This window comes from Pipistrellus kuhlii, unplaced genomic scaffold, assembly GCF_014108245.1.
Source record: "Pipistrellus kuhlii isolate mPipKuh1 unplaced genomic scaffold, mPipKuh1.p scaffold_m20_p_6, whole genome shotgun sequence".
Lineage (NCBI taxonomy): Eukaryota > Metazoa > Chordata > Mammalia > Chiroptera > Vespertilionidae > Pipistrellus > Pipistrellus kuhlii.
The window spans coordinates 46,542,041-46,557,993 of record NW_023425562.1 but is presented as its reverse complement, the minus strand read 5'-3'; the positions used below and the strand labels follow the sequence as shown (position 1 = coordinate 46,557,993).

General features: G+C 43.1%; 1 protein-coding gene across 3 annotated transcripts in view; it reads left to right on the top strand.

Moving 5' to 3' along the window:
* Positions 1 to 2,534: 2,534 nt before the first annotated feature.
* Positions 2,535 to 15,953, top strand: part of MALT1 (MALT1 paracaspase) — a 48,780-nt gene continuing 35,361 nt past the window's right edge. For 2 of the 3 annotated variants that reach the window (XM_036419466.2, XM_036419465.2), the window contains exons 1-2: positions 2,535 to 2,991; positions 9,194 to 9,360. In XM_036419466.2, coding sequence (XP_036275359.1) covers positions 2,714 to 2,991; positions 9,194 to 9,360 — 445 coding nt within the window. In that variant the 5' untranslated portion in view covers positions 2,535 to 2,713. Of the gene's footprint in view, positions 2,992 to 8,480; positions 8,762 to 9,193; positions 9,361 to 15,953 lie in introns of those variants that run through there. The other variant, XM_036419467.2, reaches the window with a different exon arrangement.

Here is a 15,953-nt window from a genome sequence, read left to right as displayed (position 1 = left end):
GAAGAGTGTGAAATACTAGTGCAAAGCTTAGTACCCTTCCAAAGTTGAAATTAAAATTGGAAAATGCCCCTAATCCTTTATATTCCAGCAAGTAGGGGCAGTAAGGGATGTGGAGACCCTTATGCTAAGAGGTGACTCAGTGGCCTCCACACAGAGGCTGAGTCAGAGGTCACAAAGGGTGCAGAGCATGGCATAAGGGTGAGAGGTAAAGAATGCCGTTCAAGTCACAAGACTCCTGGTTCCTTCCCCTCTGTTGTAGATGGATCCCAAGACCTGCAGGTTTTCTCCCAAGCTGGACTGAAAACCTATGCAGATATCAGTTGATATGTTGTTTTGGCATTTTTAGTTAAGAGTGCTATCTAGAGACAAATTGTGTAAAGGAAAAACATCTATGAGTCAGTTTCCAGTTTTGTGAGTGTTTTGAAGGTTACATCAATGGATTTCCATTGAATGAAACCACAAGCTTCCTGCCAATTGTCTGGATTCCCAAAGATTTGTCACTTTCAACTAGTGAGGGAGGACTTCCAAGTATATTATCTATAGATATGCATGAACTTTAAGGGGCATTTAAAAGCCAGATAGGCTGTTTTTCTCCTATCTTTAATATAAACACTAGAGGCCCAATGCACAAAATTCGTGCAAGAGTGGGCCTTCCTTCCCCCAGCTGCCGGCACCGGCTTCCCTCCAGCACCCAGGACAGCTTCCCTCTCAGCCCCCACTTAGGCTGGAAGAACCTCCAGTCTAATTAGCATATTATGCTTTTATTATTATAAATAATGATTGGCATGTAGAAGAGGAAGCTGAATTGTTCTTTATTATGTTGTTCCCAAAGTTAATGTAGCAATTTTCAGAGTATTAATAAACAGAGTTACTTTTCCCAGAACAAGGCAAATTGAGTATGAAACAAGCTTTTGCATTTGCAAGGATAATAGCTATCCATTATTATCTACTCTGTGCCAAGCAGAGATTAGTGTTTTACATACAGCAACTTCTTTAATTATGGTTACAACTCTATAAGTACTATATGCCCAGTCTCATTTTACAGATGTGGCAAAGGATTAAGTAATTTTATTCAGGGTCTTAAAACTAGAATCAAGCAGATGTTTCTGGATCCAAAGGTCATGCGCTGAGCCATTATACTGCATCTGAACTCTGAACTTACAGCGATGAAAAAGTATAGTGATTGCTTGTGCTAAAATGTGGTGAAGACTGTACATGAAGCAACTATCTTGCCAACAGGTACTGAGAATTTGGGTGTGCCAATTATCCTATCTAATAAAGAGGGAATATGTTACTTGAATCCCGGTGGTGCCCAGTCCCCTCAGCCCGGCTGTGGTGGTAGGTGCACAGAAAGGCCGGGCCTGCCTCCACACGCCTGCCTCTGGAGTTACCCAGTCTCCTCAGCCCCCCAGCCATCCAGGGCCTGCCAGAGGCACAGGCAAGCCTCAGGTGGTGGCTGCCCAGACACCCAGGGCCACCCCACGCTCAGCTTGCGCTGCTGGCAGTGGCAGCAGCATAGTTGTGATGGGGGTGTTGCCTTCCCCTGATCACCGGGTAGCCTCCCACTCTTGAGGGCTCTCAGACTGTGAGAGGGGTCAGGCTGGGCTGAGGGACACTCCCCCCTCCCTACTCCTCAGTGCATGAATTTTCATGCATTGAGCCTCTAGTTGCTACAGAAAACCCTGCTGTCCTGTGAGGAAAAAGTAAATTGGGCCAGGAAGCCTTGTGCTGCTTTTGTCCCAAGCGACCCTTTGTTTTCAATGGGACACCGACCTTGAATACTGCTACTATTGGGAGAGAGAGCTTAGGTGTAGTCAGCGTTTATTTAATCTATGCTGGACCCCTCCAGGAGAGGGCAATCTCTATAAGGTTGCATACTTTGATTTATTAAAATTGTGAGTGGCAGTCTGACTTGGGAGGAAACCAGGCGATCCCTGCTAAAAAAACAATCATTTCCAAGATCTTTTTAAGTACGACACAGCCGTGTGTGTGTGTGTGTGTGTGTGTGTGTGTGTGTGTGTGTGTGTGTGTTTTGTCTGGGCACAGATTGCGGATTATTTCCATTATATGAATGTCTAGCACCACTTCCTTGAACAATGCCACACACACATCAATCCCTAAAACAAGGAAGCCCCCGCGGAGGTTGCCCAATGCGGGTGCTGGTGGCGTCACAGGGCACACGCCAAGTCACCGCGGGCAGGCGGCCGGGGCCGGCGACCGAGAGCCTGGCGCTCCCTTCCGTGGCGATCCTCCTCCCACGGTCTCGGGAAGCCCCGACTCCGCAGGCTTCCTCGCAGCCGGAGTGGAGCCGCCCAGGCGTAGTTCCTCCACCGCTTCCTCCTCCTGCGGCAACCACCCGATCCTTCCTGCTCCGCCAGGACTCCACCTCCCGGGGTTTGAAGCGCGCGCCTCTGCAGGTCCCCGGGCACCGCGGAGGGCGAGCGAGGTGCGCGGTCCTGCGCAGGCGCGCAGCTGGAGGCCCCGCCCACCTGAAAAACCCCGCCCCCTTCAAGCCCCGCCCCCTCGTCCCGGCTGGTGCGGTGGGTCCCAGGCTCCCCCTGCAAACCTCTCTCGGCGGCGGGGCGGGAGGCGAGCTTCCTCCTCCTCTGTGTGCGGTGCAGCGCCGCCCGACCCGTCCTTCCGCCCTCACCTCCGCGGCGGCGCCCCGGACGAGCGCCGGGCGAGCGGAAGGTGCGCCGGGGCCGACACCGCGATGCGGCCGGCGGGATCGGCGGCCGTCGCGGCATCGCCGGCGCGGGACCTGCCGCTGTGCGGGGAGCCGCCGCAGGCCCCTTCGCCCCCGGCCTCGCAACAGATGCCCCTGGTCCCGCCCTCGGGGCCGCCGCTCCCCGCCCCGGGCAGCGCGACCCTCAACCGTCTTCCGGAGCCGCTGCTGCGGAGGCTCAGCGGGAGCTTGGACCGGGCTCCCGGGGGCCGCGGCTGGCGGAGGCTGGCGGAGCTGGCTGGGAGCCGGGGGCGCCTCCGGCTGAGGTGAGGGGCCCGGGGCGCAGGGTCGAGGTGAGGGGTGCACGGGTGGGAGGGCGGGCTGGTGCTGGAGAGATCGTGGCCGCCCGGGACGGGGCAGAGCCGCGGGTGTGGCAGGGACGCCGGGGGAGGGGCGTGGGAGAACTTCGCTGGCCTTCCTTCCAGGGAGAGCGTTTACCCAGGAAAGTGCTGGGAATGGGAGAGATTGGGCCCGGCGTCCACACCCTTTCGCCGCGCTCCTCCCCCAGAGCTGAAAGAAAAGTGGACGTGGTGGGTTTGGAGAGAAGGAAGGCACCCTGGAGACCATTCTGATAGGGCAGTGATTCCTCCTGGGACTTAAAATGGATATAGACACAGACTTGGAGACTTCAGCAAAGCTAGGAAGAAGTGCAGGTAAAGGGAGAATGAGAGAGAGGGGTTTGGGGTGCAAGAGTTCTTCCTGAATGAAGGTTTTGAGGTAGGGGGAGACTGAAACTAAACTCACCATCCTCAAACCAGCGCATCAAGTCTGCTTCTTGACTTGAGCATTCAGCTCTAAGGGAAACTATTTCCCTATTGCCAGGCTTGGGCCCCCTGGGCTAGTTAGTGGTTCTTGAACTTTCAGTCTCAGGACTCCTTTACACTCTTTAAGAATGAGGACCCCAGCCAAAACCGGTTTGGCTCAGTGGATAGAGCGTCAGTCTGTGGACCAAAAGGTCCCAGGTTCGATTCCGGTCAAGGGCATGTACATTGGTTGCAGGCACATCCCCGGTAGGGGGTGTGCAGGAGGCAGCTGGTCGATGATTCACTCTCATCGATGTTTCTAGCTATCTATCCCTCTCCCTTCCTCTCTGTGAAAAATAAATAAAATATATATATATTAAAAAAAAAAAAAAAAAAAAAAAAAAAAAAAGAATGAGGACCCCAAAGAGTTTTTTTTCATGTGGGTTCTATACATCACATACATATAGTATACACTGATATTTGCCATATTAGAAATTAAAACTAAGATTTTTTTAAAGTATTACCTATTCATAGGGACTTAATGGACTGTCATTCTGAAACATTCACAAATAACATGTTAAATGCTATATTGGGTGTGAATAATAACAAAATTTTTCATTTATTAAACACTTAGCATATACCAATGTACTAAGTACTTATGTGCATCTTCTACTTCAATTCTCACAAAAAAACCCAAGTTTCAGAGTTTGGGTTAAACCAGAGTAGTGATGATTTGGGATTACATAGAGGAGTAACTATAAGAGGTTGGGATGAGTAAGCGTGGTAAGCTCACAAAGTTGAGCAGACAGATGGCATAGTTTTCTTCTGTCCTAGGAAAACCACATTTTGTTTTTGGCTATGCAAAAAAAATCCAAAATACTATCATCCTAGATTCATAGATTTCTAAATTTCTAGTCTTAGAATAATGTACAAAGTTGTCTTCTTTGGGGGTCAGATCACTAGGTCTGTGATTGGTTAATGTGTGATGTTATCTAGTACTCTTCCCTGAAAAGGGCCCCTACTTGGTCATGAAGGAGAGAGAAGACAATAAGGCTCTGCCACTGAAGAAGGAAAGCTGATGGAGTCGAAAAGTAGTGGATACCTAACATCAGGTGTTCAGTTTTCCTCCCAAGACTTCAGTCAGTTTTTGTTAAAGGCTACAGGATGGTGTTAACTTTCTTTGGGGGAACTAACAGAAAATTTGAGGCCACATTTCTAGTGGAAGTAGTAGAGAGAGAAGAGCAGTTGCCTGGCAAGAGGTGACAAGCAACAAGGCATGCATTTGTGGAATCTGGGAATTTCAGGGTGGAAAGTCTGATAAGAGACAGCTGGAGTTTTGCCAGTCTTCCAAGATGCTGAAGATTAGTTCATAGCAGGCTGGTTGTGGTGAGGAGAGTCAGGGCAACCTGAAGATCGACGAATTGGGTAACATTAAGCTCATATACCTATTGAAGTCAGAATTCAGCTGATACAACAAAAGGTTAGCCCTGGGAACTCGGGGGCTAAAGAGTGGCAGCTGGGGCGGGGCAAGGTAAACTGGTGATGCTTACTCTCTTAAGACAAAAAAAAAAAAAAAAAAGTTATTTTAAAGTCATTTCAAACTAATGGCAGAAGAGCAACTATAACAGTAAAGAGTCCTAAGGGAAGTCTTCGCCAGAGTCAGACGTAGGAATTGTAGTATGAGTCCAAATGGGTAACAGTTCCCAGGAAAATGTGAAGTGTTTTCACTGGATCCATGGTCCTAAAACCTCAAAAGGTGGCCTATTCTGTCTCCTTTCACTTGTTTCTGACTCTGTATATCCTTCCTCAAACCAGATGAGAAAAAATAACCACAAGAGCCTCTTCTGAACTGTCCATCAGGGATTAGGAATAATTGTAAATGTTTTCAGATTGTTATTGATGACTCAGAATAAATCCTAGCATATAGTTTAGTTTCCCACAACCATGTACATATGGAATGCCCTAATTCCATGCCAGACTGAGCTAATATTGAACACTTTGCGGTCCATGTAGATAGACATAGGTTCTGGGTGTCTTGGCCAAGCTACACAAATTCTGGCATAGAACATGGAAGCCCCAAAGATGACAGAGCTGCATAAAATCCTGGACTGAGGGAGCTTAGGAATGAGGCTGAAGAACTTGGACTAGGAAACCGGTCATTCTCTGCGCACCTGCTGTACAGAAGGTGCTCCTGTGGATGCAGAAACCCTGCCCTCTGGAGTTTGTAGAAGGAATGAGAACTTGTGTGAGAGGCTGGAACAAAAGCTCTCCTGTCTGTCGCCTCAGGGCTCAGGCTTTGTATCTCTATCCACACTTCACCTAGTCCCCTCCCTGCTTAGTGTTATCCTTTAATTTGACCTTACATATGTTTAGGTTGATTACTCTCAATTCATACTTTAAGTCCATATCTCTGCTTTGAACTCCCCATTCACATTGTGTAAAACCTATTTGCCATCACTTCTTGAATGACAGACGTCTTAAATGGAACACGTCTGAAGCTTAACATATGCTTCTTTCTTTCTCTTGGAGTTTCTTGCCTCTAACTAAATGGCAATTGCTGATCTTTCCTGACTCCACTCACCACATCCATTTTCTCAGCACATCCTGTCTGCTGTCCCCACAGTATAGATCCAGAATACAACCTCCAAAATACTATCATTCTGGATTCATGGGTTTCTAGATTTCTGGACTTACTAGGGTAAGCCACCAGTGTCATTCACTTGGATTATTCCAATAGCTACTTAACTTCTCCTCCTGCTGCATTGTTTGCCTCACCCCAGTCTGTTCTCAATATATCAGTCCGAATGATTCTTTTAAACATTATCCTCCCTCTGCTTACAACTCAGTGAAAACACCATTGAGCTACCACTTAACTCATGGAGCTGCGGTCCTATATTGTCTCCCTCCCTTTCTCTGCTCATTCAAACTCACTCTCTTGCTTCTCCTTGGATATAGTAGGGTCTTTGTACTGCTGCTTACTCAGCTTAGGTGGTCTCACAGATGAACCACGTGACTTGCTCCTTCACCCCTCAAATGTTTGCTTAAAAGTTAGCCTCTCAATGAGTTCTCTGATGATGTCATTTAAAATTACCCCCTACATCTGTTCTCTGCTCTGGTATTCCTATGCCTCTGCTTTGCTTCCCGCCCCCCCCCCACCACCCTCCAAAGCACCTATGACATTGGTTGTCTGAACATACAGAAAGAGAAGTAAGTTTGTGTGTGTGTGCATGTGCATACACGAGCACGTGCTCTCCTATAGAAAAATCCATGAGGATAGGGAGTTTTGTTTTGTTTGCTGCTATATCATCAATACCTAGGAAAAAGGCTGGCCCAATTTAGGTGATTAGTAATTAGTTTTTGACTTAAGGAATAAAGATTCCAAAGAATAAATGTACCAAGAAAAGAAGCAAAAGAACCTAAAAGCAATGCCATGGTTTGTACTTCAAAGGATGAATATGTTTTATTTGATTATATTTGTGTAACAGTAAAGATAAATATAGACTTTTTAAAAGCAAAGTCCATTTTGTTCAGTAAGAGTCTTTTAAATTAAATCAGAAATTCCAAATTAGGTCTAGTAGAAACCACTTCAAAGCACAGTCTTACAGGAATGTAACTTAAAAAAGGAAAGAAAGAAAAGTCGGGTATGTATAAGCAACATCTTAGTTGAAAGCCAGCGTCTGTGTGGAAAATTAGTAAAAGGAAAGGAGATAGAGAAATTTGTTTTTCTCCTGTGCCTCTTGTTTTGGAAGATAAGTCATTGTCGACTTTCATTTGATCTTTTTTTATTTTGTGGGGGAAAAGATAATTTGTGTTTTTTTCCCTCTAAATAAGTGTAAACATTAAAGCATCACTTGGTTGCATTTGATGAGATGACTTCTTAATTTCATGTATCAGATCCTGATAAACTTTCTGAGTAATATTTAGCACATAGCACCTTTGTTTTTATAAATCTCATTATTTAAAATATTGGTAATTCTTACATTGTCTCTAATACTGGTTCCTTAACCTGGCCATTACAAGGACTAGTAAAATGAATTTTTACCAAATAAAGGGCTAAATGGCATCAACTTTTGTATTTGCTACTATTATAATCACAGTTATTTCATAAATGAAAGGACACTTTGACAATTAAAAATATAGAAAAACCACCTTTGAGTAAAAGACAGTTTCATTGTCCTTATTTTCATCATTTTACCATGTTCTTAATGTGCTGCCAGTAGTCTGCAGTGCAGAATTTGGGAATGGATCATCTATATTGTGAAGATTCACATTTATTGAATATATAAATGTAACTAGGACACTTAGAAAAGAATACCTATTTAATATAATGATGGGAAACCTTGAAGGACAAAATCAGGTTACCAAAATAGTAGCTACTCAAAAACATTTTTATGGTAAAGTTAAAAGTTCCAGAAATAAACATAATTAAGAAATTGACCTTCATATTTTTTTGATATTCCCATATTTTTTATTGCATAACAATAGCTTTTATTGAATACTTACTATTTGCCAACTTTTCTATAAAGAGCCAAATTAAAAATATTTTCAGCTTTGCAGACAAACTACTCAGCTCTCTGTTGGAATAGGAAAACAGCCATATATATTTGTAAATACGTAAAATAATTAGTATAGCTGTGTTCCACAGTCAAACTATTTACAAAATCAGGTGACTAGACAGGCTTAGCCCACAGACCATAGTTTTCCTGCCCCCTGTGTTAGGGTATTTCCGGGCACTTACAAGTTCTTTGAATGTCAGTGGCATTAATTGTCTTTTTTTTTAATTGTTGAAAAAAATTAGTGTACATAGTTAAAGTTCAATAGTACAAAACGCTTTATAGTGAGAAGTGAATCCTCCAGCCATGAGTTCTGCTCCCTTAGTTCCTTCTCTGGGTCAGCAGTGCAACCGATTTCTTAGAGATTTTTCCTCAAAGCTAACTCTGAATGTATAAGAACAAGCACATACTCTTGCTAATTAAAATAGTATCATGCAGGACATACACTGTTCTGTATCCTACTTTTTTTCATCTGAGTACACACATAGATACTCATGTTAATTTTTTCATTATATTTTATGTAAGTACAAGAAAAAGTAGAGAAATGTATCTGATCTTCCTATTCCCAAGTTAAAAGTAAAAATTTTTATCAAAATCAAGGCCAGATTTCTCACACATGAAGTTTCTATTTTTCTCTCATTCTCCTGACTTAGTAGCCATGGAAGTTGAGTTGGACATGGGAATAAAGAGGAATCACTATGATGGCAGAAGAAGGAAGAAAGAACAGTAGCATTCACAATGTAAATAGTTTTTCACCACTCAATGCCCCCTGATTTATTTTCTACAACACCTCTGGGAGCAAACATAGAGCAGGCATATTATCTAATATCTCTATACCTATAAAAGCCTAAGCGACCGAACAGCCTGTCAACTGGCCACTATGACCCGCACTGACCACCATTTTTTTCAACAATTAAAAAAAAAAAAAGATGCTCCACGCAGGAGCTGCCCCCTGGTGATCAGTGCACTCCCACAGCCAACCTCCTGTGACCTGCCAACCTCCCGCGGTCCCTCCTCCCCAGCCTGCTGGCCCTTATTCGGACTGAGTGAGATGGCCCAAATCACCCCCAATTGCTGGCCAGCCCAAGGGACCCCACCCATGCACAAATTCATGCACTGAGCCTCTAGTGTTGAAGAAAATTGTTGACTTGTATTAATTTCATTGTTTTCAGTTGTCTGGACTTGGAGCAGTGTTCTCTGAAGGTCTTGGAGCCTGAAGGAAGCCCAAGCCTATGTTTACTGAAGCTAATGGGTGAAAAAGGTTGTACAGTCACAGAGCTGAGTGACTTCCTGCAGGCTATGGAACACACTGAAGTTCTTCAGCTTCTCAGCCCCCCAGGTAGGTTTTCCCCTTGGATATGTTCTCCTGAAGTTCATGGAAACAAACTTGGAGGGAACTGTCTTACTTGACCAGAAGAATTGTGTTAAATATTTTGGCTGGCCAGTGTTGCTCAGTTGGATGGATGTTGTCCCATGCACCAAAGGGTTAGTGGTTTAGATTCCCAATCAGGGCACATGCCCCGGTTTTAGGCTCAATCCCTGGTGGGAAGCACATAGGGGATGGCTGATTGATGTTTTACTCTGACATCGATGTTTCTCCATTTTCCTTTTCCCTCCTCTCTCTCAAAATCAGTAAAAATGTTTTTGGAAAAAGTAAATGTATGTAGCCTCATCCTCCCCTCTGCCCCAAGTTGACACATATAAAGGATATATAAAAAGCAAATACAGTACATAAGCATAGGTTGGATTGTGGTTCAAAAAAATCAGCTATTCAAGACATTTGGGACAAGTGGAATAATTTGAATATAACCTGCATATTAGATATTAGGGAATAATGTGATAATGGTACTGTACTTCTATAGAAGAATGTCTTTATTTCAAGGAGATGCATGCTAAAGTATTTAGGGTAAGATTTCTATTGAAACAGTGTAGCCAAAAACAATAAATATATAGACATATTTCTTGATTTGTGTGTGTGTGTGTATTAATGATTATAAAGCAAGTATGACAAATATTCATTGTTTAAGATTTTTGCCAATATGATGCTTTTGAAATGTTGATTGACTCAACCATATGATTTTTTTTCTTAGTATATCAATATTGAGTGAGGTTTCTCATCCAAAGTTAGATGTAAGGAATAGGAAACAGCGCCTGTCATCCATAAATACAGAGAGTAGTCAGCTACAGCAGTGTTGGGCAGAAGGGTCCAGGTCGGCTCAGTCCTCTGATGGCAGCAGCACCGCACACCTTTTTTCTCAGTGTGCCATTTAAAGCAAAGAAGTCAGTCAAGATCTGGAGGGCCATGGACTAAGGACTCCGTGCTCTCTATTTTACATGGTTTTGCTGTATGCAATTATACAACACACTGGTTTGTGATAATATTTTTTTAAAGTTAGCAGGATGAATGTAAAATTATAATTCAGGTCTTATATTTTACTTTGCCAGTTTTGGGGTTTGAGAATTAAGGGCACATGGTACTGGTGTGCTATCAATTACATGTACCAGAAACCTCAACTCAGATTGACATCATAAAGGGAGTATGTTGGTTCTTCTAACTGAGAAGCCTTGAAGCAGATTGGGCTTCAAGAAGGAGGCAGGGCCAAAACCGGTTTGGCTCAGTGGATAGAGCGTTGATCTGCAGACTGAAAGGTCCCAGGTTCGATTCCTGTCAAGGGCATGTACCTTGGTTACGGGCACATCCCTGGTGGGGAGTGTGCAAGAAGCAGCTTATCAATGATGCTCTCTTATCGATGTTTCTGACTCTCCCTCTCTCTTCCTCTCTGTAAAAAATCAATAAAATATATTTTAAAAAATTAAAATTAAAAAAAAGAAAGGAGGCAGGGCCAAAACTAAGTCTGGCTCTGTGGATAGAGCATTGACCTGCGGACTGAGAGGTCCCAGGTTCCATTCCAGTCAGGGGCATGTGCCTTGGTTGCAGGCACATCCCCAGCAGGGGGTGTGTAGGAGGCAGCTGATCGATGTTTCTCTCTCATCGATGTTTCTAGCTCTCTATCTCTCTCCCTGCCTCTGGCGGGGGGGAAAAATCAATAAAATATATATATATTTTTTTAAGAAAAGAAAGGCAGGGACAGCCTATTTTCAAGGAGTTGATTCATTTTTATTTTTGCTCTTCCTTTCTTATCGTTGACTTCCCCCTAAGACTGACTTTCTGCATTTGCACAAGATATCTATTAGGTGTTCTTGCATTCATCTTTGTCCCAGCAAAAAAATCATAAGATTCACTCTAGCTAATTAATTTTGGTCATGTGCCTGTCCCTCCCTACACCTGTCGCTCTGGCCAGGGAAATGGAATGTGCTGAACTGCCTGGCTTAGAGCCAAGAGTCGAGTTGGGTTGAGTCAGCTTTTCAGAAAGCACACCAAACAAAGTCTACACATAGATCACCAAACCAAAGTGGGCCTGTTGGGAGGAGAAAGGAAATAACAGATGCTGAAGAGGTTACTAAAATACTTACTACAAATGGAAAGGATCCTGGATTATGAATCAGGAAACTTGGACTTTCAGATTATCTTCTGCTTTACAAGACCAAATGCAGATGACAAAATAGGCCTCCTATAAATGCCTCCTTTGTGTTATCACTGCATTGTATGCTTGACATGTTTCTCATTGCCTCTTCATAACAAATACATAGAGAGTAAATTTTATCTGACTTTAAGTTTTTTCCTTGAAAATGCAAACTTAGAAACATTTGTTTTCTCTTTTTGTAGTAATGCACTTTTATAGGAGAACATTAGTTCATATTTCACAGACAGTCCAATGGTTTTTCTCTGATTGTCTTTATAGAGAGGTCTCTTTTGAGTGAGTAGGTTGATTGTCAAAGATGCTGTGAGCCTATGAACAGGCCTTTCAAACCTAAATGCAGGAAACAGAGGGAGTGTTAGCTTTCTTTCGGTCTTGCTTTGCCATATGCCATTCCAGTGGTTAGTGGATGACAGCCAGAGATAGCCAAAGGCAATGGCTGTAGTACAGAGTTCTCTGTTTTTGAGAAGCTGACCATGTTTCTTTTATGTATTTGGGTAGTCCAGAAGTAGGTGAGCAACGTCCTCCCATCTCTGGAGCAATTCCCTTGAATTGGAACTAACTTCAATGGTCCCCCACTTAGCATGAGGTCTGAGTGGAGGGTAACACACTGGGGAGCTTGCAGTCCATGGGCTCTGATACCTGATATGTTTTCTGAAGGAATACCACAGAACTGAGGTTTTACCCTCTTCTGCTTTCTCTCTAACTAGGCTCTTCCACAGCTCCTGGGTAGCCAGTTTGCCCCTCAGTCTGGTCTTGCTTCTACTTTGTTAGAGAAATTGCTTAGTTTTTATGCTTGGATGGTGTCCATCCTCATTTTCTACCACTAATTGTTTCCCTACTTTTTGTTTCCTTGGTCATCTCAGTGGGGATTGGAAGGGGACGGGAGCTTTAAATAAATGTGCCAGAAGATTTATTTAGGGGTAAGATTTCAGTTGAAACGCTGAAGCCAAAAAATAAATATACACATATTTATTGGTGTGTGTGTGTGTGTGTGTGTGTGTGTATTAATGAGATAAAGCAAGTATGACAAATAGTCATTTTTAAGATTTTGCATTGATGGTGTCCATAATGTTTGGACCAAAAGTCCATAATTTTTTTTTTAGACCTTTTTAATTTTCATTAAAAAAACATCAAAAACTTTGATTCCAAGGCAATCAATATTGGTATCTGTATCCTTAGTAAATGTAGGTAAACTTAGATGTGATGTTTTTATTTGTTTCTTTTGTTTCCATTGAACACGTTTTGAGTGCATATTTATAGGCTCTATCAGTTAGAGTTATATAGATCACGAAATGGTTGCCAAGAGAGAAATGCCCTGACCTGGAAATGGTTTAGCAGAGGCTGGACAATGGGGGGTATTAGAGAGAATTTTACATGTGGGTTTTATTAGATGAATCCTAAGCTTCTTTCCAACGTCAGTTTTGTGATGTTGCCATTTTATTTATTTATTTATTTATGTATTTATTTTGTAAATTTTGCATTTATTATAACAAAAATTATGACATGTTCATCTGTGCATTTGGCTTTAATGTAACTGTTGGTATGTAAATGGACAGATGTTGCCATTTTATCTCATCTATATAATAAAAGTCTAATATACAAATTGTCCCCTTGGGTGGTCGTTCCACCAGGAGTTCAACCAGGAGGCCAGGAGTTCGACCGCTTGCTATGACGTACACTGACCACCGGGGTGTGGTGAGGAACATGGTGAGCATTGGTAATGCGCTGCAACCTCTTGCCCACTGCCTGGGGGCAGGGGTGACTGGATGGAGGTGCATTGAGCTCACTCCTTCTGCTACCCTCCCCTAGGATTCCAGGACTTGCACCCTGAAGAAACTCCCATGCTCGGGTGCAGGGTGCCAGTGAGGATCCTGCCCTGCTCCCGTGCTGTGGTCTCTTCCAGTGTGCCAGGACCACAAGGGCCGGTTGGGCTCCCCATGGGTTCGCACAGGAGCTGCTCTGTGAGGCAGGCCAGAAGAGAGCACACTGCTTCATTGCAGCGCCACTGGGTGGCCCAGAGCCCCACACTGCGCCATGGCCCCGCAGCGTCTGGCAGCGCTCACTGCATCGCCATGTGGGGACTCGGGCACCGTGACTCAGGTGGAAGTTGGTGCATGGGGACCCAGGGGCCCAGGTGCTTTCCAGGATCCAGAAGTCAGCTGGGACCTGCCCTTCCACAAATTTCATGCACCGGGCCTCTAGTTCTTCATAGAGAAGGTGTTTCACTCTCCGTATGTATTGGGTAGCATGTAAGACCTCTTTTCCATTTGCCCCACTCCTTTTTTATTTCATAACACTTCACTTTTTTCTTTAGCCTTTTGTAGTACACTGTTATGTTTCTAATATCAATTTTAATTTTTTTTTATTACTTTCTTGTCTCTAAAACAAGAGCAAACATTGTTGAATATTATTCTTTGGTATCCAAAATACCTCTACTTCACATTTTATCTTCACACTGTAAAGGAACAGAAGACTACTGTTCTGAACATTTAAAATTTAAGGGCGAGCAAACATTTGTGTGGAGCATGAAGTTTCCATAAGTTATCATTTGGCTAGAGTCACAGTTATTAATAAAGGTAGATTAGAACCCATACAAATCAGGGAACTTAGTTATAGATTATTACCTCAGTTGTCTCTTTGACCCATGGACTTCCATTTTTTTCTTCTTGCCAAATTAAAAAGTATTCAAATGCTAGATCATATTTATAAAGGACTTTTCTTGTTTCATGAGTGGCAGAAATTTTCAAAGTAACAATATCAAGAAGCAAAAGGAGGCGAAGGTGGAATGGATGGAACAGGGTGAGGAAGAAACAAAGAGATAGAAAGGGAGCAGTGACTGAGGTCTGAAAGAGTGTCTCCACACCGGGATGTTCAGGGCCACTGGGCAACGCAGGAGGAGAAGGGATACGATGAGCCTAGGGTAACCACAGCAGCTGCAAATGTGAACTGACTCAGAAGAGGGACATACACGGGCACACTTTGGTTGTGTGATGGGGCCGATTGTGAGAGGAAGGGGAATGGCATTTATTTCGCACACTGGGGGGCACTCTTCAATGATAGCTTAAAAGTTTCAGAATACCTTTGAGGAAGAGTTTTAGATGAAAACTGATGGAAAAAAAATTTGGTTCATGGCCTCTGTAAATAGATGGATGCTCTGTAGTGGATACAATAGATCTGATCCTGAGAAAGCTGTTCATAAATTATATCTATATTTAAGTTCTTTATGTGAGAGAATAACTTAAAGACACCAAAGATGAATCCATTATTCAATTCAAGAATTACCCTAATTTTTCTTTTATGTGTATGTTGAAAGCACAATCCTTGTGTTCCATCATACCTAGTCATATTCCCCCTGGCTTACAAGAAATCAAGTAACCTCTGACTTCTTTGCAGATGTTATCTGAAAATACACCTGTTTGCCAGGAAGCTATGTATTTGTACCCTTCCCCTCCCCCCCCCTTTTTTTTAATCCTCACCTGAGTATATTTTTTCCCATGGCTTTTCAGAGAGAATGAAAGGAGGGAAGGAAGGAAGAGAGAGAGAGAGAGAAAGACATTAATATGAGAGAGAGAAATCGATTGGTTGCCTCCCAACCATGCTCCATCCAGGGTCTGGAATAGAATCTGCAACCCAGGTATGTGCCTTTAATCGGGAATCGAACCCATGACCCTTTGGTTTGAGGTCCAACGTTTTAACCATTTAGCAGCACTGGCGAGGGCTGCACTCACCCTATAAACTATCCTTGTGTATGCCTTGGTGCACCCTCCACAGCACTGTGCCATCTTCTTTCCTTACCTTTGTTTAGCACCTCTAACTGGCAGTGCGAGGGTGGTTACAGGTTGAACATGGTTCCCTGTCATACAACACTCTGTGGGAGGAAGGAAATATATGTGGTTAAAACATGGGAGGTATTGTGACTTCTCTTCTTCACTACTCACCCAGGGCGGTTTCCAAATCACATTTTTCCTTTCAGTTCTCAGCCTTTGAAGCATTAGATAATAAATACATGTATTTGCTTGCTTGTTGTAAGACTAGACAAGAAAAATTGTTGGTATAGGACAGACGTGCAAACTTTGAGTTTGAATGTACATAAAATTTGGTACTTTTGATGTATTAAGATTGCTGTTATTTAGACTAACTCCTCTTAAATTGCAATCTTGTTTTGTTCCTTTGGGTTAGTAGGTTGAGAAGAAAAATAAACTGTCAAGAAATCATATTCAAAATAAAGGAGGAAAGAAAATAAAAGTAGGTGCGGGAAATTAAGTTTATATGTTTTTTAATCCTCACCTGAGGATATTTTTTCCATTGATTTTTTTTTTTTTTTTTTTTTTTTTTTTTTTTAGAGTGGAAGCGAGGGAGGAGAGGGAAAGGAAAAGGAAAAGGAAAAGGG